The sequence below is a fragment of the Nicotiana sylvestris genome, chromosome 2, assembly GCF_000393655.2.
Source record: "Nicotiana sylvestris chromosome 2, ASM39365v2, whole genome shotgun sequence".
Classification (NCBI taxonomy): domain Eukaryota; kingdom Viridiplantae; phylum Streptophyta; class Magnoliopsida; order Solanales; family Solanaceae; genus Nicotiana; species Nicotiana sylvestris.
Genome location: NC_091058.1, coordinates 205,489,685 through 205,511,574, shown reverse-complemented (window position 1 = coordinate 205,511,574; position 21,890 = coordinate 205,489,685). Strand labels below are relative to the sequence as shown.

Genomic DNA, 21,890 nt, shown 5'->3' with positions numbered 1-21,890 from the left:
TTTACAAAATAAAGTATAAGGCTACAGGTGAAATAGAAAGATTCAAAGTGAGATTGGTGGCTAAAGGGTTCAACCAAAGAGAAGGTTTGGACTATCAGGAAACATTTTCACCTGCGGTGAAAATGGTTACTGTTAGAAGTGTTCTTTCGTTAGCAGCTTCAAGGTAGTGGCCAATCCACCAAATGGATGTTATAACACTTTCTTGCAAGGAGACTTGTCAGAAGAGGTGTACATAAGCATACCACGAGGCTTCAGTAAATCCGGAGATAAATCATTGGCCTGCAGGCTGCATAAATCCCTCTATGGACTTAAGCAGGCCTCAAGACAATGGAATCTCAAGCTCACATTTGCTCTCATTGACTTTGATTTCCGTCAGATTCATTTGGATTACTCATTATTCATTAAAAGGGAAGCTGGAAAAATGGCCGTTGTCTTGTTTATGTAGATGACCTGCTTATTACTGGTGATGATATGCAACTGATACAATCCACCAAAGCTGCTCTTCAACATAAATTCAAGATCAAAGACTTGGGGGAACTTAAGTATTTCTTGGGAATTGAATTTGCAAGGAGTGCTGAGGGGATCTTGATGCATCAGAGAAAGTATTCCCTTGAGTTGATTGCTGACTTAGGGCTCTCAAGATCTAAGCCTGCCACTTCTCCCATGGAACAAAACGTGAGGCTATCTACCATTGAATTAGACTCTTATGTTGGGACCACCGATGATAAGCCTTTGGATGATCCTGGTCCTTATCAAAGATTACTTGGGAGGTTGTTATACCTCACAATCACTCGACCAAACATTTCTTTTGCGGTCCAAAACCTCAGTCAGTTTATGCATTCTCCCAGGGCCTCTCACATGGAAGCTGCCTTGAGAATTGTTCGGTATATCAAACATTGCCCAGGATTTGGGGTTTTGCTGAAGGCACATTGTTCTGAGTCCTTATCAGCATTTTGCGATGCCAACTGGGCTGCTTGTCCCAACACTCGCAGGTCTGTCACAGGCTACCTTATTATGTTTGGGGATTCTTTGATTTCATGGAAGTCCAAGAAGCAGTCGATTGTTTCCAGAAGCTCAGCGGAGGCAGAATATCGAAGTCTAGCGTCTACTGTTGCTGAAGTTGTGTGGGTTCTTGGCTTGTTTCATAAGCTGGGCATACAACCTACTTTATCAGTACCTATACATTGTGACAGTAAGTCCGCGATTAAGATTGTTGTGAACCCTGTGTTCCACGAGCGAACCAAACACATTGACATTGATTGTCACTTCATTCGTGAAAAGGTTCGACAAGGGCTAGTTCGCACTCTTTATGTCGCTACTGCTGAGCAGCAAGCGGACTTACTTACCAAAGGTCTTGGTAGAGCACAACATGACTACTTGGTTTCCAAGCTAGGAATGAAGAATATCTTCGTACCTCCTAGCTTGAGGGGGGTGTAAAGGATAGCTTGAGTTAACTATAGTCAGTATGTTAGTTAGTTGTAACCATGGTTAGCTATTGTTTAGTTACTTGTACATATGTCAATTAGTTGGCTAGATGGCAGTTATATACAATTGTATCAGCTTCATTTTTGACATAAGATTGAATGAGAAATTCTTCCAATTTACTCTCTCTCAGTTTGACTCTTCTCATCCTATGTCACAAACTCAATCAATACACAGATTTAACAGTTGTAAATAGAAAAATAACTTTTTTGAAAGACCGTAAAAACATGTTTTGAGTCCAAAAACTTGTAATTTTAGTTTCGAACTCCGTAATTCCGACCCCTCTTTCACGTCAATCTGTCATACGTGACATTTACACCAATTCGTAGATTTTATGTACCAGCCTGAAAAGGCTATCATTTCTCTCATATTTGGACAATTAGAACACGTTATCTCCTGCAAATTGAAACTTAAACTTTCGCACCAACGCTGGCCTACCGCCTAGTCGGCTACACTCTTTTTCTTGTCATATCATCTCTGTTAGTTTAATTTTTAAAGCAACATCCTGAGAAGAAAAGGAAAACTGTATTATCCCAAACTTTGAATGCCTTCTCTCATCAATTTTGTCACTGTAAGCTAAGTGCCAAGAACTCCTATTACTGTAGTAGGTAGCACTTGCTATTTAACTTTTTCTTTAATTCACTATGGTATTTAATATAATCTCAGAGATTTATAGCCCGTTTGGCCAAGCTGCAAAAATCAGCTTATTTTGGGAAGTCCTTTTCTCAAAAGTATTTTTGTTGAGAAGCAGTTTGTGTTTGGCTAATTAGTCTGAAAAGCACTTCTGAGCAACAACTAGTGTTTGGCCAAGCTTTAAAAAACTGCTTCTAAGTGTATTTTTCTCAAAAGTGCTTCTCAAAAAAGTGCTTTTGGAGAGAAACTATTTTTTCTGCTTCTCCAAAACTGCTTATGCTTCTCCTCAAAAGCACTTTTTTCCTTCCAGATGCTTGGCCAAACACCTCAAAAAAAGTACATTTGGCCAAAAATAAGTTTGGCCAAACATGCTATTACTCCGTTTTTCATGCCAAATGAATTGTTCCAGGAAAATGACTTTCAAATAGTTATCACTTCCTCTATATGTCTGTGTTTCTATTTTACCGGCCAAGAATATTAATTAGGAAGGTTTTTTTTAATCTATTTTACCTTTATTTATATATTAAAATAAATATTTACTTATTTTATGAGCTATCTCCATTTTCAAAAACAAATATTATTAAGGACAAAACGGAAAAAGTATAGTTTATTTTGTCTTGCATTTTTGAGACAACTCTATTTAGAATTTACGACAGATAATTTGAGACAGGGAAGTACTATGTTATTGACTTCAAAGTCACTAAGGACTTGTTTGTCCATAAAAAAATCAAATTTCTTTTTCAAAAATATCTTTGTCCATCAAATTTTATAAGTTTTTTAAAAAAAATCGAAAATGAGTTTCTCTAATTCAGAAAGTAGGTAAGTGCCAATTATTTTGAAAATAATAGAGCAAGAACAACAACAAGTGATTTAATTAGAATAGTTTAGGGGATTTTGGGTCATTTGACAGACTGAGAGGAGGGGGAGGGGGGCAGAAAAAAAAATTAAAAATACAAAAAAAAAATTAGGGGAGGGGGGTTTTGCAGGGGTTGGGGTGGTGCAAAAAAAACAGAAAATTAAAAATATAAAAAAAAAAGTAAAAAAAATTTTTTGAGGGGGAGTTGGTGGTCCAGAAAAAAACCGAAAACTAAAAATACAAAAATAAATAAAAAAATTCTTTTTGAGGGGAGAGGGTTTTGCGGGTGGGGGAGGGACAGGGTGGGTGGATGGTGCAGAAAAACAAAAGAACATAAAATTAAAAATACAAAAAAAAAGTAAAATTGGGGCAACTAAATAAATTTCTATATAAGTTGGGTTGAGATACCTTTTGTTTTGGGTGAGTTTTATATGTTGTATTTGGGCTGCTTAATGGGTCAGAATAAATTATAAAATATAATGGGTTAACTTGGGCTTAGCCCAAATTGACCCATGAGCTAAAATATTTGTAACTCAACACATTAATCTCATGATTGTTTCATCTGATTTTTTTTGTTTTTGTTTGGACATCTTCCTTCTCTAGCAAGAAGTCTGGTTGTCATAGTTTCATCCAAAGATGAGTTCAAGAAATAAAGGTATTGTGAAGCCTTGTAATTCATCAGCAAAGCAGAAAGCTATATGTGAAACAAGTACTACACTGACGGTTGATGATATAAATGTAGGCGTAGAAGATATGGGGTTGAACTCTGATAAAAAAGATGGATGGGTAATGTGTTCTAGAAAGTCCAAGAACAAGGGTGGAAGTGGCAATGTTGGGAAGAATCAATGGATTCCTCAGAATCCCACTCTAAAAACCAAGCTGGGAATATCTAACAATATTGTTGGATCGTCGGGACAGGGTTTTAGGGATAACTGGTCTACGCCTAATTATCATCCTAGAAAACCTGCTGGCAGAGAATGCTATACCAACACCTGCTGCAGTTACTCCTGCCCTGAAGAATGGTTGGGATTGGTCATCTGTCGCTCGTTCCAATGAGGACCAAGATACTTATTCTCCTGTTGCTGATGATGTCAAGGCACATGATGGGAAGGATAATGAATTGGATTTGCCTGATGATGACAGTGATGACGAGCTTCCGAGTGATGACGAGCTTGAGGATCCAAATGTGAATGAAATGAGTTATGAGGCGTGCAAGAAAAGTCCTTGGTTCAAGAACCTTTTCGAATGTCTTGACAGTTTGACTGTCACTGAGATTAATGATCTGGAACGACAGTGGCACTGCCCTGCATGCAAAGGTGGTCCGGGTGCAATTGAGTGGTTTCCACGGATACAGTCAATGATGATCAACTCAAAAACAAAAGGATTTAGGATGAAATTACACAGACAACTTGCTCAACTTTTGGAGGAGGAGCTGCGTCAGAGGGGAACTTCTGTTGTACCTCCTGGTAAAGTGTATGGAAGATGGGGTGGCGTCGAATTTGAAGATAAGGAAATTGTGTGGCCACCGACAGTGATTATAATGAACATGGTGCTTGAAAAAGATGAAAATGACAAGTGGATTGGAATGGGAAATCAGGAGTTGCATGATTATTTCAGCTCTTATGCTGCTGTCAAGGCCACCCGAAGTTCATATGGTCCACAAGGCCATCGTGGTGTGAGTGTATTGATTTTTTAGGCCACGGCCGTGGGATACATGGAGGCTCTACGTCTCAGTGAGCAATTTTCTGAAAAGGGAAGAGATAGAGATGCATGGGAACACAATCCAGATCTCTTTTATCCTAGGGGCAAACGTAAGCTTTATAGTTACATGGCCAAGAAAAGAGGCATGGACAACTTTAATCGGCATTCACATGGGAAGTCAAGGCTGAAGTTCGAGATTCGGTCATATCAAGAAACTATTGGGAATCCAGCAATGCAGATGTCAGAGGATAATCAACAGCTCCTATGGTTCAAGAACGTCCAAACCTCTAAGCACCAAAAGCGGGCTAAGGCTTCTGAAACGTCTCTAAGACTTGTAAGTGAAAAGCACCGCCAGACAATCGAAGAGAACAAGATTGTCATACTGAGAACAAAGATGCACCAGGTACGGAACAAGGAAGAGATGGAGTATCTAGAGAAGTTTTAAGGATCAGTTGAAAATGATTTACTATACGAGGACTTCTGAGGAGGACAAGTTTGAAAAGATACAGCAGTGTAATGGAAAAAATTAAGTTTATATATAGAATTCATTATAAGATGACACGTGGACCAGTTAAAGAAGAACAAGTGATGAAGAATAATCAAAGAGCATAATCTTCAAGAGGCACGGGCAGTCATTTAGATAAAAGGCAAGGAAGGCAGGTGCTCGAACCTCTATATAACGGAAGAGAATGAATCTGATAGAAAATAAGGAATAGATACAAACTATTGGGCATTAAATACAGAAACGTTAAGGAATCTGTATTGAATCAAATATGATTGCTGATTGTAATGTTACATTAAATGTCATTAAATGCCATTAATTGAAAATAATGACTCAATTATGGAAGAAACAAAATGTACCACTTAGAAATAGCTATAAAAGGAGAAGATTGATCATTTGTAAGGACATGAAATATCACCGAAATATACTAATTTACTTTGTTTTCTTCTGTTCATCTAATTATTATCAAAGCCAATTTCTTTTATTCATTTTATATATTGATTATCAGTAACCCGAGTTCTTCTAAAATAAAGCATTGACCGAAATTGCTATTTTTGGTTAAACAAGTTTCTTCCGTTACCGGGGATCTGATAATCGTTTACTTTCTTAATCAATTCTTTCATCAAAACTTACCATGTCGAATAACAACGACAACAACCAAAATACTCAACATCAGGAGATTGATGCGGGTGATAGGACACCACTTCCCTCACCGCGTGATTCACAACGTCAGTCACGAGAAGGAACTACAGATGGCTCTGAAATAAATAATGGGGTTACAAACGAACAAGCACTTGATGATGCCTTAAACAATCTCATTGCTCAACAAGTTAGCAATGCCCTCCGAGCTTTTACCAGCCAATTGCCAATTGCACCACCAACACTAACTCCGAATCAGAATACTTTGGAAAACCCACATTTTGGGCTCGTTAACTCAGGCACTGGTAGTACTCCAAGTGAGTCTCGCGATGGCGAGCCAGGTAACATAGTTAATTTTGATTTACAAAATTTAGTTCTAACCTTGTAGAAGCAGCTCAAGGAGAAAAGCGACTGTATAGAGCAAATACCTGGAGTATCGCCTGTAATCAAAGGAATAGACGTGGATAAGTACTCACAACAACCATGAAAGCCTAGTGCAGCTCCAGTGCCAATCCAAAGAAGTTCAAAATGCCTGATATTCCAAAGTATGATGGCACAACTAATCCACAAGACCACGTGACTGCATTCACAACTGATGTGAAGGGCAACGATTTAACCAAACAAGAAATTGAATTAGTGTTGGTCAAACAATTTGGTAAAACATTCACCAAGGGTGCATTAACATGGTATTCCCTTTTACCCAAAAATTCTATAAATTCTTTTGCTGAGCTTGCAGATTCTTTTATCAAAGCACATTCGGGAGCTCAAAAATTGAAAAGAGAATGAAGGATACTTTCAAAATCAAGAAAGGAGATTTAGAGTTGCTTAGGGAGTTCGTGGATAGGTTCTAGCGTGAAAGAATGATGTCACCACACGTACCAGATAATTGGGCAGCTATGGCTTTTGGCAGTAACTTGAATGAGAAAAGTTCAGAAGCCATGAGACGACTCAAGGAAAGTCTGCGTGAATTTCCAGCAACAACCTGGAATGACGTTTACAACAAATACAGCATGAAGCTGATGATAGAAGAAGACACTATCTCCCGATCTCATAAAAAGGAGAAGGTGAGTTCGAGACGTTCAGAAAATGAAAAAGGTCCGATAAAAATAGGTATGAATCATATATGGGCCCAGCAGGAAAAGACTCACGATCAAAGCAGTATAATTCAAGGTACGATCGTAGATCGAGAAATAGAGAGTCGGGTTCGCCATCGAGATTTGGGAATGATCGAAACTCACAGGAAATTCGAGATGATGATAGGAACTTGAAGGCAAAATTTGGCGGTTACAATTTCAATGTCAGCACTTTAGAATTGGTAGCGGTGTTAAGAGGCATGGGCAATAAGGTGCATTGGCCAAAAGAAATGAGATCAAATCCAAACAGGCGCAATCCTGATCACTGGTGCGAATTTCACAACGATCATGGTCATAAAACGGCAAATTGTAGATTGTTAAAAGGCGAAGTTGATCATCTATTAAAGCATGGGTATCTCACTAAATTATTCAGTGATAAGGGTAAACAAGCATACATGAAGAACAAGCAGGAGCCCTCTAAACCTCCTTCTCCCAAAAGGACTGTTAATGTTATAAGCGGGGGCGAAGAAATCAATGGTGTAACATACACAATAGCCAATAAAGTTTCCAAAGTCACAATTACCCATGGGAAGCAGGTGCGATATGTCTTAGAGGAAGAAAGCATTACGTTTGATGATGCAGATACGGATGGCTTGTTAACTCTACATAACGATGCCCTGGTAATATCTCTACTTGTACATGATACTAATGTGAATCGAGTTTTGATTGATCCAGGTAGTTCCGTGAACATTATTCTGCTGAGAGTACTGCACGATATGCAATCTGAAGATAAACTAGTACCAAAGGCGCACACTTTGTCTGGATTAGACAATTCCAGCGTTGTGACGAAAGGGGAGATAGCACTTACTACATTCGCAGAAGGGGTTGTCAAAGATACAAAGTTTTAGGTCGTAGAGATGGAGATGGCTTACAATATGATTCTTGGGAGACCATGGATACACGAGATGGATGTCGTTCCGTCTACCTTACATCAAGTTATTAAATTTCCATCACCATAGGGGAAACGTCAAATCCGTGGAGATCAACAGACATCTAGGAGCATCAACTCTGTAGCAGATTCAAATACGAAAAACGAAGAAAAATAGCAGTTACAAAATTCAATTGAGGATACCACAACACAAGCCTCAACTGAACAAGGGCGAACAGATGTAGACTCAAGGCCCGATTCCATTTAAGAACCAGAGAAAAATGAAAATATCAAAACAATGATTGAAGAACTAGAGGCTGTAGAGTCATTTATACAATGGCCTGAAAGGAAAGTCTACGTTGGGGCTAACCTAAGCCACGACATGAAAGGTAAGTTGATTAAGTTTTTGAAAACTAATATGGATTGTTTTGCTTGGTCCCGTTTTGATATGACAGGAATACCACCGGAAGTAATGACTCACAAGTTAAATGAATACCCATCATATCCACCTGTTAAACAAAAAAAGAGAAAGCAAGGGACTTTCAAAAATCAGGTGATTCAAGATGATGTCCAAAAATTACTAAAACTTGGGTCTATCCGCGAGGTAAAGTATCCTAATTGGTTAGCTAATACTGTTGTAGTACTGAAAAAGAATGGTAAATGGCGAGTTTGTATAGATTACACAGACCTTAACAAAGCTTGTCCTAAAGATTCGTTTCCATTACCACATATAGATAAGCTAAGTGATGCTACTGTAGGACATGAGTTGTTAAGCTTTTAAGATGCGTATTCAGGGTACAACTAGATCAAAATGGATCCCCTAGATGAAGAAAAAACTTCATTTATAGCAGACAGAGGGAACTACTGTTATAAAGTAATGCCTTTTGGTCTCAAAATGCTGGTGCAATGTATCAAAGATTGGTAACCAAAATATTCCAAGAACATTTAGGAAAGACTATGGAGGTATACATAGATGATATGCTCGTCAAAACTCAACATTCAGGGAACCATATATCGCACTTGTCTAACACATTTCAGATCTTGCGAAAATTCAATATGAAATTAAATCCTGAGAAATGTGCATTCGGTATTTCATCAGGTAAGTTTTTGGGTTTTCTTGTTTCTAACCGTGGTATTGAAGTAAATCCCTCACAGATTAAATCCATTGAAGAAATTCCTGACATGCTTACGAGTAAAAAAGAAGTGCAAAGGTTGACGGGAAGAATTGCAGCCTTAGGGAGATTTATTTCCAAATCATCAGAAAAGTGTTTTAAATTCTTTTCATCTCTTAAAAAGCAAGATCAGTTCGAATGGACTGAGGAGTGTCAACAAGCACTCAAAAACTTGAAGACATACCTGTCAAATCCGTTGTTGCTCGCAAAACCAAAGGTTGGGTAAAATTGCTCGTTTATCTTGTTGTCTCCGAAGTAGCAGTAAGTGTTGTTTTAGTTCATGAAGATCGAGGTAAACAATCTCCAATTTATTATGTCAGCAAATCATTATTAGATGCGAAGACGCGGAATCCTCAATTAGAAAAGCTTGCACTTGCACTAATCATGGCATCTAGAAAACCAGGGCCTTATTTTCAATGTGACCCTATTGCCGTAGTAACTGCTTATCCATTACGCAATATATTACATAAACATGAGTTGTCAGGTAGGTTAGCCAAATTGGCTATAGAGTTAAGCGAATATGACATCACATACCAGCCTAGAACCGCGATAAAATCTCAAGTGTTAGAAGATTTTGTGGTTGATTTTAGCCAAGGAATGCAATTAGAAGCAGAAAAAGAATTACAGGTGTTCAACGGATCTAATCCAAGAATTTGGACCTTATTTACTGATGGCTCATCTAATGTAAAGGGGGCAGGCTTAGGAATTGTTTTGGTACCACCTACAGGTGAAACCGACAAGCCATTAAATGTCATTCTATAACTAACAATGAGGCAGAGTATGAAGCTGTGATTGTAGGTATAGAACTGGCACTGGAACTCGGCATTAATCAGATTGTAATCAAAAGCGATTCGCAACTTATAGTTAACCAAATGTTAGGGACTTATACAGCGAGGGAAGCACGAATGCAATAGTATTTAGAGAAGGTACGGGATTTGATTAGGCAATTTCAAACCTGGAAGGTTGCGCAGATACCAAGAGATGAAAATGTCGAGGCAGATGCCCTAGCCAATCTCGCATCAATGGCAGACGTGGCAAGCAATGAAAATGCTTTAGTAATTCATTTGTTTCATTCAGTACTCGATCCAGACAAAAATGAGGTAAATTTTAATAACTTAATCTGGGATTGGAGGAACGAGATTGTTGCTTTTTTGCAGTATGGTATCGTCCCTGAAGACAAGAAAAAAGCTCACGCGCTTCGAAAAACGGCTGCTCGATATTGTTTAAAGCAAGGCAATCTTTATCAAAAATATTCGGTGGTCTCTTAGCAAGATGCCTCGGGCCTTCTCAGACCGAATATGTAATGAGAGAAATACACAAGGGGCATTATAGGAATCACGCCGAAGGAAGATCACTGGTAAGAACTATGATTAGGGCAGGTTATTATTGGCCTAAAATGAAATAAGAAACGGAAAATTTCGTGGCTAAATGTGATAAATGCCAAAGATACGGTAATAACATGCATAGACCAGCGGAGTTGTTACATCCGATCATTGCACTGTGACCTTTTATGAAATGGGGGATGGATATCGTGGGTCCACTACCACAAGCAAAAGGACAAGTAAAATTCTTGCTTGTACTCACTGATTATTTTACTAAATAGGTGGAAGCAGGAGCATTCAAACAGGTGCGAGAAAAAGAGGTCATAGATTTCATTTGGATAAATATCATATGTCGATTTGGTGTACCAAAGGAAATCGTGTGTGATAATGTCCCACAATTTATAGACGCACAAATCACAGAATCTTTTCAAAGTTGGCAAATCAAAAGGATTACATCTACGCCTTATCATCCAGTGGGTAACGGACAAGCTGAATCAACAAATAAAGTTATTGTTAACAATTTGAAGAAGTAATTAGAAGTAGCTAAAGGCAATTGACCAGAATTGTTACCTGGTGTTTTATGGGCATACCGCACGACAACGAAAACAAGCACAGGAGAAACACCATTCTCATTAGTATATGGAGCTGAAGCTTTAATTCCAGTTAAAATAGGGGAGCCAAGAGTGAGGTATACACAAACGTCAGAAGAACCAATGAAGAAGAAATGCGCATAAACCTTGATTTACTTGAAGGAAAAAGGGAAGGTGCACTAATAAGAATGGCAGCACAAAAGCAAGTCATAGAACGATACTATAATCGAAGAGCACGATTAAGATACTTCAAGACTGAGGACTTCGTACTCAAGAAAGTTTTTCAATCCACGAAGGCGGCCAATGCGGGCAAATTAAGTCCAACCTGGGAAGGACCCTACAAGATTCATGGTATTGCAGGGAAAGGAGCATATGAGCTGGAAACAATGGATGGCAAGATATTACCTTCACATTGGAATACCGTTCACCTGAAGAGATACTATTTCTAAGAAGTACCCACGGTCAGGTATCCTCAATTTAAAATTCTATTTTTGAATTGTTAAAATTTTACTAACGATTTTAGATGATAGGCAAAAAGTTAGCCCGTACTAAATGATGAATCACGACCTGCAAGGCACGCAGAATATATTAAAATTCCTGGTCTAGGGTTATACCTATTCTGATAGAAATTGATACGGGTTAAGCAATCTTTATCTATCATCGTACCTCCGAGTCCCGTATATTTTATTCCTTTACAGGAAAAGGACCGAGTAAGAGGAGTGATCAAGTACTCGAGACTTCATACTTCAAAGCTCAAACACTTGGGGGACTATATAATATACATGGACATATGTATAATGAAGGCAAAGAAGATTGGGAGATAATCAAAGTTCAAGCCTGAAAAGTTTACTCATTGAATGAGTCAAGTGCAGAGCAAAGTTACTAGCTAAGAGCAAAGTTATGAGCTAAGGCCAAAGAAAAACCTTATCATAGTTAGGTTAAAGGCAATGTACTAAAACGAGTTATAAATAAAAACCTGTATGTTATTTTCTTTTTTGAAATCTGTTGTAAAAACAGTTACAAAAAAGTTATAGAAGTTATTTAAATACATGTAAGGTAGAAATTGACAAAGTTCAAATAAAAACTTGTCGAGGTTATTCCAAAAAACTTGTGTATTCCTATTTCTTTTATCGTACATTAACACCAATATGAACCTGAGACGTCTTCTTCATTAAGTGTCAAATATAAAAAGGCCCTCCTTTATAAAATTCATGATTGATTTAAAACATTCATGGAATTAAAAAGGCATTTTACAAAATAAAAGTGCAAATTATCAAATAAGTCTTTAAATATAAAAGGCAAGACAGAAGTTCAAAAATAGCTACGAAAACTTCTTAATATTAAAAAGTTTAGACTAAGTATGAACTTAGTCATAAACTAAGAGTTGCTTATACAAAATGCCCCGAAAAAGGTCTGGGGACTTAATGTTTTCAAACCCTCAAAAAAGACCAAGGGTTGCAACCATATTCCACCAAAGAAAAAAAAAAGTCACACATCATTGACTCGTCACTGAGGAGTTGAAGAAGGAACCAAAGTAGGGTCTTCAGTGGCAGAAGGCTCAATTTGACTTGAAGGAATTGGGGTACCCATATCATCTTCGACATAGCCAGAAGCTTCAGCCACGGGAGAAGGAAAGTCTTGGCTCTGCTGAGTCTTTTCAATAGTCTCTTTGATTTTGGCTAACTTAGATTCCAAGTTAAAATTCTCCTGGCTAACTTCAACAAGGGTATCATGGCGAGAATTTAAAAATGCCCAACTCACTTCAATTGCGGTTTTATCTTCAAGAATCTCGTAATCTCTTTCCCAGTCAGCAATTTCATTTTTTAGCTTCTCATTCTCAGCCAAGGCAGAATCATAAGAAGTTTAAAGAGAAGTATGTGAACTTTCTAAGGAACGAACTTTATCAGAAGATACCCGGAGTTCTTCTTGAGTTTGAGTCAGAGTCTGCACGAGTTCACCAGCATATGCTTCTTTCTTACCTAAGAGAGCCTTCAACTCTCTGATCTCTTCACTTGCCTTGGAGAGTTTCCCGGAAAAAGAGGTTTCAAGAAGATTCTTCTCTTTACCTGCTTGATTTGATAAAGCCTTTTCAACCTCCAACTCTAAAGTTAAAACCCTTACCTGCTGCTCTAAGGTACATTTACTCTCTTCTAATATTTCCATGTCAATTTGAAGACTTTCAAACTATTCCTTCCAATTATCCGCCTCCACTTGGTAGTCACGCGCTAATTGCTTTGAGAGGAAAACCCTCTTCATCATCTCCGTGCCAATTAGATTGACCTAAAAAAGGGGGAAAGATGAGAACCCTGAAATATAAAAAAAGGTAAAGCAAAGTTTGAAAAAGGGATACCTTTAAAGAAGCATGCGCTATATCATTCATCTAAGTCAAGGAACTGTGGCCATCAAGTTTAGCTCTTTCAACTGGACCAATCAAAGGTTTCAACCACACGTCAGCTCGACCTGATTTCCTCAAAAGGTTACCCTCAGCAGGAACTTCAATGGTAACTTGCCTCATAGCTTCACCTCTACTTGAGGAACCAACCTCGGTATGATGGATAGTTGAAGTAGGAACTGAAGAAGGAGGAACTGTAGAAGGAGAAAAAACATCCTGGGGAGTAGAAACAACCTGGGGAAGAGCAGCAACGGTAATAGTCATGACTGGCAAAGAGGGTATCAAAGGAACGTGTGTAGAAAAGGATGCAAGGGCTGCTACATCAGAAATTGGCCCAAAACTTTCACTACCAAACCCGCGAGCAAAAAGATGTTCAGCAGAAACATGAGCAGCAGCGGGAGAATCATCATCAGAAATCACCAACGAGGCATCAACAAGCTTGGTGTAAGGAATAGAATGAGAGGGAGATGCTTCATCATCTGAAATAATTCTTTTTCTAGCCCTTGGCCGTTTTATCAAAGAGCCCTCATCTTGTTCTTCTTCCTCCCCAGAGTCTTGATCAACAGAAGCTTTCCTTTTTGATGAAGAACCCAAAATTATCTCTTAGGCCATTTCCATAGAAATTCTGGAAGCTGTGACGGCCTCAGCACTTACGCCTCGAATGGGAAATCCTGACAAAAAGAAGGATCAAAATAATTTATGAAGAAAACAATGAGTAAAATAAGAAAAACTCTTACCGTGAGTTTTCACTTTCCAGCCAAAACGATAAGAGAGATTTTTCCAAGATCTATCGTCCATCGGAGCGGTACGTAATAATTTTTCTACCCAACCACGGAAATTTGGAATTTCATCAACAACTCCCATGGTTGCTGGAAAAGAAAAGAAAAATTAAAATAATGATCATCAAAATTGAGGAAAAAAAGTTCGAGAAAGTTATTAAAAAGAAAACTTACGTGCAAAATTCCACTTTTCAGGGAAGAGAACATTTTCATCACCCACTAAACCAACAGTGGGGGCAGCAACAAACTGGGCGTACCAGCCACGGTCTTTGTCATCTTCTAGATTGACCAGAACTCTTTTGCTTCTTGGCACTACAGTAAAGACTCCTTGGCGAAAGCGTTTAAGAGAATAGAGATGGATTAAATGAGAGAAAGTAAAAGGCACGCCAGCCATGTTGGTCAAATGCTTCAAACAGGCAACAGCCCTCCATACAATAGGGCTAATTCGACCTAAGCAGACGTTAAAAAATGGCAGAATTCAAGTATAACAGGGTCAATATCAGGCTTAAAACCCAATGTGAAAGGGTAAGTGTAAACAAAATAAAACCCAGTTAAGTAGGAGGTGATTCTTTGGTTCGCATTAGGGATTATAATGGGAAAGTCATGGCCCCAATGGCAATCTCTACGAACTATTGAAATCAGACCTTAAGTGATTTGAGTCGGATAAGTATCAGCACGTTCTAAAGAGGATAATTGGTTTCTAAGGGATTCTCTATCGTTGTAGAAAGATAGTTCCGCAGGGACTATTTCCTCTACTAAAGGTTCACGAAGAGGTTCAGAGGGTTCTTTAACTCTAGAAGAAGACCTTTGAGAAAGGGAACCTCTAGTTCTAGACGGAGGAGTAGAACTCGATGAAGGAAGAGAGGGGATTCGTGATGAAGAAGACCCTAAACTACGAAGCCTTCCTCCTCTTCTACTTCTAATAGGAGCAAGAGAAAGGCTGTTAACAATGGGAACTCTCCGAGGGTTAGGGTTTGAAGAAGACATAGTAGTACGAGGAAGAAGAAGATTAGAATTGAATATTCTGAACTTTTGTGAAAAGGACAAGGGTAAAAAGTTATATTTATAGTCAAAAGCAACCGTCAAAGGAAAAGGTGCAATGATGGAAACGTCATAATGAAAACTGACGCTTTGTAATTGGTGAAGCCGTAAAAAAGCCTTAAAAGGAACTGAAAGGTTGCAGAGCCAACCATGAGACGCCACGGGTCATGGACATTAAATGGAAGAGAAAGTTGAAGCATCAGTTCCAGGGAAAAATTAAATGACGGCAAATATTCCCGCTTTAATAAGGTCTACTTCCCAAATATTCTATTGATGAATAAATGGCAAGTGGGGGACTATCTGTATTGGGAAAAATTAAGTTTATATATGGAATTCATTATAAGATGACACGTCATGACACGTGGACAAGTTAAAGAAAACAAGTGATGAAGAATAATCAAAGAGGCACAAGCTTCAACAGGCACAAGCAGTCATTCAGATAAAAGGCAAGGAAGGTAGTGCTCGAACCTCTTTATGACGGAAAAGAATGAATCTGATAGAAAATAAGGAATAGATACGAACTATTGAGCATTAAATACAGAAACATTAAGGAATCTGTATTAAATCAAATATGATTGTTGATTGTAACGTTACATCAAATGTCATTAAATGCCATTAATTGACAATAATGGCTCAATTATGGAAGAAACGAAATGTACCACTTAGAAATAACTATAAAAGGAGAAGATTGATCATTTGTAAGGACACGAAATATCACCGAAATATATTGATTTACTTGGTTTTCTTCTGTTCATCTGATTATTATCAAAGCCAATTTCTTTTATTCATTTTATATATTGATTATCAGTAATCCGAATTCTTTTAAAATAAAGCTTTGACCGAAATTACTATTTTTGGTTAAACAAGATGATCTATCAATCTAATGCAACTACTTCCTCGGCTGAGGATCATCGAGTCAGGGCTGAGAAAGTTGCAAAACTTATTAAACTCTAGAACAATGAAATGGATGAATTTGTAAAAAAGATGGAGAATGTGATAAGAGATCATGAAGATAGGCTAGCTTCCTTGAGACACAAATATTGGCTGCAATACTCGGAAGAGGCGGTTGCACTCGAGAAGAAATTGGACGTCGAACTGGCCAAGCTTAGGTCATCTCCAACCTTACCCCCATTCCCCATAATGGGGACAATTTTTGGGGTAATTTAGCTCCAACCCTCTCCCATTTTTGTCCCCAAAATGGGGTATGAATAGTGTTACCTCAATATGGGTAAACTATTCATCTCCCCCATTACTATTCATTATTTTTTTATTATTATTTTTTTATTTAATCTTTTAATTTATCTCTTTATATATACCTAATTATGTTTATGTAATGTCTTTATAATATTAATTTTACATCTTAACTTTGGTGTATAATTTGATAAATTAATTTTCGTGCATTTATTATTTTTATGTAAAAGTGTAAGTTAATTTTATTATAAGTTATAATTGTGCAAAAAATATATAATTATCTCAAAAAAGGAATGGTGCAAATATAAAATATTAGATGTTGCTAAAACTGGAAGGTGTGAATATAAAATATTAGATGTTGCAATGATTTTACTTTTATTTGAATTATTAGTTAATCTATAATAATTGCTTATAAATTATATTATTTAAAATTTTATGGAATTGTTTTAATGAAAATTACAAATTAATAAAAATAAAAGATGAAATTTGTTCAATGGAAATTAAAAAATGAAATTGAAATGAAAGATAATAATATAATATAGAAGAGAGAGAAGAATATAAAAAAGTTTGGGAAAAAAAATGGAAGAATGGTTGGAGTAATTTGTTCCCATTTTAGGGACCAAAAATGGAGTAAAGGTTGGAGATGCCCTTAGGGGGAGGAGTCTGGAACCAAAATGTGGTTCTTTTGGACTCAAACTACACAAATAGGTGGTAAAAAAAATGACATTTTTATACATAGCTCCATAATACCTGGCGCTATATACTAACAGTAACGGTACCGTTAAAGTATAGCGCCAGGTATTGTGGCGCTATACTGTAAAAGCTGACATGGCCAGGTATAGCGCCACAATACTTGGCGCTATACATACATCATTAATGTATAGTGCCAGGTATAGTAATACATAGATTTTCCTGGCCCCACCAATAATTCATGACTTCAATAATTCAAAAGCGTATAGTGCCAACTTTTTGGGCGCTATACCTATATAAAAAAAATTCTCGGCTAGCCATTTCCTATATAAAGAGGTTAGGATTGTATAGAAATTCATTCAAAAAAATTTTACCTCTTGTTGAAACGTTTATTGTTCTTAAATTCTCCAGCATTTTTTCATTATGTCTGAAGAGCGTAGAATAAGAGTTTCATTATATTGGGGGGTGAGGTTGTGATGGAGAATAACTCTGTGGGCTATAGTTTACCTGCTCAGTGTCATGTTAAATTGCCACTTACAATAGAGTACGATAAATTGATATCGTTGTTATGCAAAAAACTGACTGTGAGGAAACGTTTAGTGATACTTAAAGTAACTGGAAGATATCCGTATTCCGTCACTCTACAAGGGGTTGCTTTTTACTCGGAGTTTAACATCGACGATGATGAAACTTTGAGTGATTTTCTGAGAACTCCGGACAAATGCCGGGAATTTCTTGTAATCACAATGTTGGAAGGTCGAAGACGTTCCAAAAATGAGGTTGTGCGTAGCAGAGATAACCCCCAGTCAACGGGTGGTTATTATGGAGCAGTTTTTGCCGGACAGGTTTCGGATGAAAGAGTTTTCCTTGATTTAAACTTATCACCGCCGGTGAATGAGCAGCGAGAAAATAATTTATACCCTGCTTTCCATAATTCACAAGACGAGTGGTAAATTTCAATTTTCATTTGTGTTAATTATGTATATTTTTGGCGTATTGAATTTGTATTAACGCTCATATATTTAATAGGGGGTACCGGCCGAATATGAATTTTACAAGTGGCCCATCTGGTAGTCATCACTTAATTGAAAACGTCCATCATGAAATTTCATCACATTACGACTTGTAAGTGAAGTGATATAGCCATATGGAAATCATTTATTAATTCAGTAGCTTATATTTTTGTTGGTTGTGCAGTGAAAACGAGCAAGTTGAACCACCCGTACTCACTCAATTGACCAAAAACGACGTATTACATCGGGATCTGGCATATGCACAGAGTGAGGAACAGAACAGTGATTACGATAACAATGCCGATGAATCCGGAGACGAGACACCCTTTTTCGTGAGGATGGTGATGAGCAGGATGAGGAGGAAGGACCTGATTTGAAGAGAGACCCCTAGACGAAGAGTGTATGAGTCCGAAGTGCCGTTTCATTCAAGGGAGATTCCTTACATTGATATCTTGCCAACCGTGCCGGATGTGGAAGCTCTAACAACGGATTTTGATGAAATCCGTACAGCAATATGGGATGAGTCTAGACCAACGGTGCTTGCAAAGGGGATGCTTTTTCCTGATAAAACGCGCTTAAGCAGGGCTTGTAAAATGCACAACGTAAAAGAGTGTTGTGAGATGCAGGTATGGGAGTCAAGTCCGATGGTATACAAGGTTGTTTGTCGCAGGTGGTTTTGGCCATGTAATTGGATGTTGCGTGCGACCAAGAAGAAGACAGGTATGTGGAAAGTGGGTAAATACATTCCCACCCACACATGCGAAATGGACACATTCAACGGGAATCACTTCAACTTGGATATTGACTTGATTTCTCTTGTACTTATTCCGCATATCGAAGCGTCCATAAGGTATACAATCAGTTTGAAATTGTCTACGGTAATTAGGATAAGTCATTTGCATCTCTGCCAAAGTACATGGCCGCACTGCAGCACTTTAACCCCGGGACAATTGTTGAATGGAAGCTTGAGCAGAGTTCGGGAACACCAGAATACATATTCAATTACGTGTTCTGGGCGTTTAAGCCAACAATTAATGGTTTTTCGCATTGTCGGCTAGTAATATCCATAGACGGAACTCATGTCTACGGAAAGTATGATATCAAGCTATTGATAGTTGTGGCAGTGGATGTTAATGGACAGATATTTCCTCTAGCTTTTGTTGTTTGTGCCAATGAAAGCACAGAGACGTGGACGCTGTTTTTGAATCACATGAAAGAGCATGTTCTCAAACAGCGTTCAGGTATTTGTCTAATATCTGATCGGCACAATGGTATATTAAGTTATGTGGAGAACTTACCTGCATGGCAAGAACCTTATGCATACCACCGTTACTATGTGAGGCAATTTAAGGCCAATTTCCAGAAGGCACATCCCAATAAGGATCTACATGATTTGATGTGGATGGCAGCAACAGACCACCAACAGCATAAATTCCGGAGGCATATGGATTCTATCAGGCAAGAAGACGAGGCAGCCTATCGTTGGTTAATGCGACATGACCCTGAAAAGTGGACGTTGCATGCAGATGGTGGCAGACGATGGGGAATTCTTACTACAAACGTGTCAGAGTCCTTCAACGGGTTATTGAAGTCGGCAAGAGGATTTCCCATCATATCCATTGTGCGGATGTCGTTTAAGCAGATGGCAGAGAGGTTTGTTCAACGGTCTGCAGCTGCAACGGAATTGATGGAGAGGGGTGTTGAATTTATGTCAGTGCCTATAAAGAGATTTGAGAAATACAGACGGCGAGCACATTGGCATTTATTTTTGCAGTATGATAATGAAAGAGGTGTTTTTGAAGTTCGCACTGCTATTCATAATAATCAGGGTAATAATGTACATACTGTAAATGAATCTGTAAGGTTATGCTCCTATGGGAAATGGTCTGTCTACCACATGCCTTGCTCACATGCCATCAAGTGTTTTCAACGTGTTGGTTATGCGGATACCAACTATGTTGATCAACAATATAGTGTTTCCAAGTACCTAAACACATATAGTGGTCAGTTGCAGCCAGTGGGTGCTGTAAGCACGTGATTTTTGCCCAATATGAGAATTACTCCCAAAAAATTCAAAAATAAAATAATTTTCCTTGGTGTGCAATTTTGTGATATTTTGAATAATTAATTTGTATTTGTCTGTGCATGTTTATTTGCTAAATTAATAAAAAATACAAAAATATGTCGCATTTTGCATGTAGGATTTAATTCTACAATTTGTTAGTAATTAAGTTTGTTTACAAAAAATAAAAATTTACAAAAATAGGCATCGTTTGCATTTTTAGCATTTAATGTCCAAATATACAATTTTATGCTTAATTATTACTTAATTGTGCGTTAATTGTTATTGGGAGTTAATTTGCGCTTTTATAACTTAATTTAGTTCTTAATAATAATTTAAGTATTTTTATAATTTAGTTTTAGAGAAATAAAAAGAAGAAAAGAGAGCGAAAATATAAAGAAAGTCGGAATTGGGCCTCTTCTTCGATTTCAAGCCACAGGCCCAAAAAATGGCCCAATCTTCCCAAACGACCCAGTCCATTTCGAACTGGGTCGACCCAGTCCATAACCCAACACCCCTATTATCCCTCTTCATTTTCATTTTTTTACAAAACAAAAACAAAACAAAAAAAAGAGAAAAACAACACAAAAAAAAACCCTAAAAACTATCTGCCCGCCCCCACCCTCTCTTCTTCTTCTCCATCACCAAAATGAAGACCTCCCATGGCTGCCCTCAACCGCACGTCCAAATAGAACAGTTGTTCAAGCTTTACCTTCTCCGACCATGGATGACCCAGCTGCGTCTTCATCTCCTTCGTCAAGCTCAAAACTTGCTTGACATCCATGGTTGCCAACGCTGCGTCGACTGCTTCTTCAGTTGGTGCTGCTGCTTCATCTTCTTCGTCCAAACGACCATCGTCGTCTTATTTCCAAGCTGCTCACCCTCGCCATGGCCAGTCGCCATTGTTGCTCACGCAGCTGCTACTGCGCTGCCTTCTGCTTCATCAACCTCGTCCCGGCGCTGCCTGCTGCCTCGTCCAGTCCCCCCCCCCCCCCCGTTGCTGCGTCTTCACGATTCCAACAGAACCAGTCGACCAAACGACCACAATCCCGTCCAAACACCCAGCTCCACCATGTCGATGAACAGTTCGTCGACCACTGCTCCGACACGTCGCTACTGCTGCCCGTGTCCAGCTGCGACGAGCAGCCATGGCTGCTCCAAACGGATGTTGTTGCTCCAGCTTCGGCGTGGACATGGCTACCATTGCATCGCCTCAATGTCGAGCAGTTGTCCGTCGACCTCCCCGTCGGCTTTGTCGCCGCTGTTTCTCCTTTTCCTCCATTGATGCTGCGTCGAACCTCCATTGTTACTGCTTCGACGTTGCTTTAGTCAACTTCTTAAATTCGAGTTCGTCGTTGGTTAGTCGTTCATCGTTTCAGTCCGGTTAGTAGTTTTTGAATTTTATTTTGTCCGTAATTCGTTTTGATATTTCTCGAATCTAAAATCGATAGATATTTGATTTTTGGTTTTGTTCATGTATTTTGATTGAATTAATTTTCATATTTCAAATGGAAAGTTAATTATTGGCTTTTCATGTTTATTTCATGTTTGTTTTATTGTTTAGGTAAGAATTTGTTAGTTTGATGTTTGTTAGATTCAAATTGAAATTTAATTAACGGTTTCTTCAATTTGTTTCATGTGTTTATGTATTGTTAGAAATTGTTAATATTGTTAAGTTCAAGCTTAAGTTCATAATTGTTTCTTCATTGATCTTGTTATTTGTCTAAAAAAATTTAGTTGTGTTAAAGGAAATATATTGATTTAATCGTTTGAATCCGTCATGCTTGTTGTTTAATATAGATTTCATTCATGTTCATACTTTGT

At 38.1% G+C, this 21,890-nt stretch overlaps 4 protein-coding genes across 4 annotated transcripts; all 4 read left to right on the top strand.

Moving 5' to 3' along the window:
• Nucleotides 1-3,607: 3,607 nt before the first annotated feature.
• LOC104226653 (protein SUPPRESSOR OF GENE SILENCING 3-like) lies at nt 3,608-4,667 on the top strand. Its single transcript, XM_009778684.1, has 2 exons — nt 3,608-3,890; nt 3,946-4,667. The coding sequence occupies exons 1-2, from the start codon at nt 3,608-3,610 to the stop codon at nt 4,665-4,667; spliced, it is 1,005 nt and encodes a 334-aa protein (XP_009776986.1).
• Nucleotides 4,668-4,685: 18 nt separating this feature from the next.
• LOC138886193 (protein SUPPRESSOR OF GENE SILENCING 3-like) lies at nt 4,686-5,117 on the top strand. Its single transcript, XM_070167240.1, has one exon. It carries the CDS (start codon nt 4,686-4,688, stop codon nt 5,115-5,117), a length of 432 nt encoding a protein of 143 aa, XP_070023341.1.
• Nucleotides 5,118-6,709: 1,592 nt separating this feature from the next.
• On the top strand, nt 6,710-7,794 carry LOC138886192 (uncharacterized). The gene is made up of 2 exons (XM_070167239.1): nt 6,710-6,877; nt 7,054-7,794. Exons 1-2 carry the CDS (start codon nt 6,710-6,712, stop codon nt 7,792-7,794), a joined length of 909 nt encoding a protein of 302 aa, XP_070023340.1.
• Nucleotides 7,795-10,008: 2,214 nt separating this feature from the next.
• On the top strand, nt 10,009-11,347 carry LOC138886191 (uncharacterized). Its single transcript, XM_070167238.1, has 3 exons — nt 10,009-10,086; nt 10,590-10,837; nt 10,981-11,347. Exons 1-3 carry the CDS (start codon nt 10,009-10,011, stop codon nt 11,345-11,347), a joined length of 693 nt encoding a protein of 230 aa, XP_070023339.1.
• Nucleotides 11,348-21,890: the final 10,543 nt, after the last annotated feature.

Coding starts and splice junctions, on each gene's coding strand:
- LOC104226653 (XM_009778684.1), top strand. CDS start 3,608: ATGAGTTCAAGAAATAAAGGTATTGTGAAGCCTTGTAATTCATCAGCA. Junction 3,891..3,945: donor TGTTGGATCGTCGGGACAGG/GTTTTAGGGATA, acceptor ACCTGCTGGCAG/AGAATGCTATACCAACACCT.
- LOC138886193 (XM_070167240.1), top strand. CDS start 4,686: ATGGAGGCTCTACGTCTCAGTGAGCAATTTTCTGAAAAGGGAAGAGAT.
- LOC138886192 (XM_070167239.1), top strand. CDS start 6,710: ATGGCTTTTGGCAGTAACTTGAATGAGAAAAGTTCAGAAGCCATGAGA. Junction 6,878..7,053: donor GATCTCATAAAAAGGAGAAG/GTGAGTTCGAGA, acceptor CGAAACTCACAG/GAAATTCGAGATGATGATAG.
- LOC138886191 (XM_070167238.1), top strand. CDS start 10,009: ATGGCAGACGTGGCAAGCAATGAAAATGCTTTAGTAATTCATTTGTTT. Junction 10,087..10,589: donor TCGATCCAGACAAAAATGAG/GTAAATTTTAAT, acceptor TTTACTAAATAG/GTGGAAGCAGGAGCATTCAA. Junction 10,838..10,980: donor ATTGTTAACAATTTGAAGAA/GTAATTAGAAGT, acceptor CAGTTAAAATAG/GGGAGCCAAGAGTGAGGTAT.